Source organism: Seriola lalandi, unplaced genomic scaffold, assembly GCF_002814215.2.
Source record: "Seriola lalandi dorsalis isolate HSWRI2012SDOR001 ecotype SW California unplaced genomic scaffold, Sedor1 jcf7180002050960, whole genome shotgun sequence".
NCBI lineage: Eukaryota > Metazoa > Chordata > Actinopteri > Carangiformes > Carangidae > Seriola > Seriola lalandi.
Window position 1 is genome coordinate 47,500 of NW_019521513.1, and position 2,294 is coordinate 49,793.

General features: G+C 43.1%; 1 protein-coding gene across 1 annotated transcript in view; it reads left to right on the forward strand.

Moving 5' to 3' along the window:
- Positions 1–713: 713 nt before the first annotated feature.
- The window catches only part of rbm46 (RNA binding motif protein 46), an 11,825-nt gene continuing 10,244 nt past the window's right edge, over positions 714–2,294 (forward strand). The window contains exons 1-3 of the mRNA XM_087171992.1: positions 714–867; positions 1,612–1,792; positions 1,889–2,045. Of these exons, the coding sequence (XP_087028118.1) occupies positions 744–867; positions 1,612–1,792; positions 1,889–2,045 (462 nt within the window). The 5' untranslated portion in view covers positions 714–743. The remainder of the gene's footprint in view (positions 868–1,611; positions 1,793–1,888; positions 2,046–2,294) is intronic.

Genomic DNA, 2,294 nt, shown 5'->3' on the forward strand with positions numbered 1-2,294 from the left:
CTCAAATATGATAAAAGCGGTGGATGTTTTTAGAAATGCAGTTTAATCTTGACACGTAGCTGTTGTGTAGCTGTAATATCCAGTACTTCACCATAGTTTTCTGTCACTTGTTTTGGATAAAATGATTCTTAAATAGGATCTGGGAAATGAAACAAGGATGTCTTTACTAGAACTCCATGTCTTAATAAAGTCAATTTAAAGTTCAGCTGTAGTAACTGGTAACCTTTTTCTATTAATTGTTAAGTATCAAGTAATAAAATATTGATTTGCCAGGTTTGTCTGACCAGATATTCAATATAAATTAAAGTATAATTATGGGAGATACAGTAAGTAATGCAGACTCACGTTTGAGAAGCTGAAAACAGGGAATGACTTAATTAATTGATTTTAAATTAGTTGTCCGTTCATTTGCATGTTAATCACAAGAAGTAGTAACTCAGGCAAGAAACAACTCACAGGTCACAGTTTTCTTGTTATTGGTAATTTGTATTTACTATGCAGAGTTTGTCTTAACTGATTAATTTATATTTCCCTACACTTGAAGGCTGATTGTTTCGTGTTTAAATTCACAAGTCAGTCATTTGTAGCTGTTGGTGGTCCAACCATCATCCCCCTGTAGCGTTGACCATTATATCACCATATGAATGTGCAGACAGACGGTTGACTGTAACGTTTGCTGGATAGGCGGTGACAGAGAGTCAGACGGAGACATGGAGGGAGACTCCGGTAAAGTCAGTCCGCTGATGGGCGAGGACGAGTTCAAGGCGTCCTGCGCTAAGGAGATGGCTCTGCTGGCGCTGATGGAGAAGACGGGCTACAACATGGTGCAGGAGAACGGGCAGAGGAAGTACGGCGGACCCCCGCCAGGTGTGTGTGTGTGAGGCCATGAACAATGAATGGAATCTGCATGACTTTATACTGAAGCTGAAAAAAGAATCACTAGTTTTAATGATAATTAATCATTTGTTTGGTGATTGACTGATCAGTATTCAGCTCAGTATTAATATCAGACTATTTATGGACAGACAGATTATGGAAAAATGTGTGTGTAGTGTTTCTGACAGACCTGCGTCCACACACAGTCGTCCAATCGTTGTGGGATGATGAGTATCTGATTAAAATGGCCTTCTGGGAAATCAGCTGCATTAGAACGATTAATAACCGAAGTAATAAACTCCCCAGTGAGACGTGTGATCTGCTGAAAGTCGACAAAAAACACCTAAAAATGAACATGGTCAGTTAGTTTGGGACAGACAGAAGAAGAAATGAAGCTCTAAGAAAAAGCTGCTGACGACAAACAGAGACGACCCCGGGTCATGTTACTTATCTGTCCAATGAGACATTCAGAATGTCACATGCAGAATCACTGCCTGGTTAATAATTTAGAGAAAACAGTGAGAATGATATTGATTAGTACGTTTCCTCTCATGTAGTCAAACTTGTGAAAACCCAGGCTGGACTGAGACAGTTTCACACACAGACTCATGGTCAGACAACATGAATTCATCTTGACCCTGTTCACTAGGATTCATTTCATCAGACACTGAAATGTCTTTGTGAATCCCTGTTAAAGATGGATCCATAAAAGGTGTGTGTGTGTGTGCGCTCCAGGTTGGGAGGGGCCGCCCCCCCCGCGGGGCTGTGAGGTGTTCGTGGGGAAGATTCCCAGAGACATGTACGAAGACAAGCTGGTGCCTCTGTTTGAGAGGGCGGGCAGGATCTACGAGTTCAGGTTGATGATGGAGTTCAGCGGAGAGAACCGCGGCTACGCCTTCGTCATGTACACCAACAGGTAGCGGCTTCGTTCTGTCCGACATATCACTGATGATCGGTTATACAGGCTTGATTATGATTGATGAAGTATTGGTGGTTATTGGTTGTGGTCCAGAGAAGCCGCTCAGAGAGCCATCCAGATGCTGGACAACTACGAGATCCGACCGGGGAAGTTCATCGGAGTGTGTGTGAGTCTGGACAACTGCCGCCTCTTCGTCGGCTCCATCCCCAAAGAAAAGAGGAAGGACGAGATCATGGAGGAGATGAAGAAGGTATACACCCCCCTCCCCCCACACACACACCCCACCCTTAGAAAACACACACACAGTATTTTTCTCCTCATTATCAACAACAACATGATGTTTGTGACTTCACAGTAATGACAGTAATTTAACATATCAAAAACGTTCTCTATCCTCAAAGGACGACTCAGCAGCTGTCTCCACACACGTCTTCTACATGCTTCCCTCTAATTACTGTGTGTGTGTGTGTGTGTGTGTGTGTGTGTGTGTGTGTGTGTG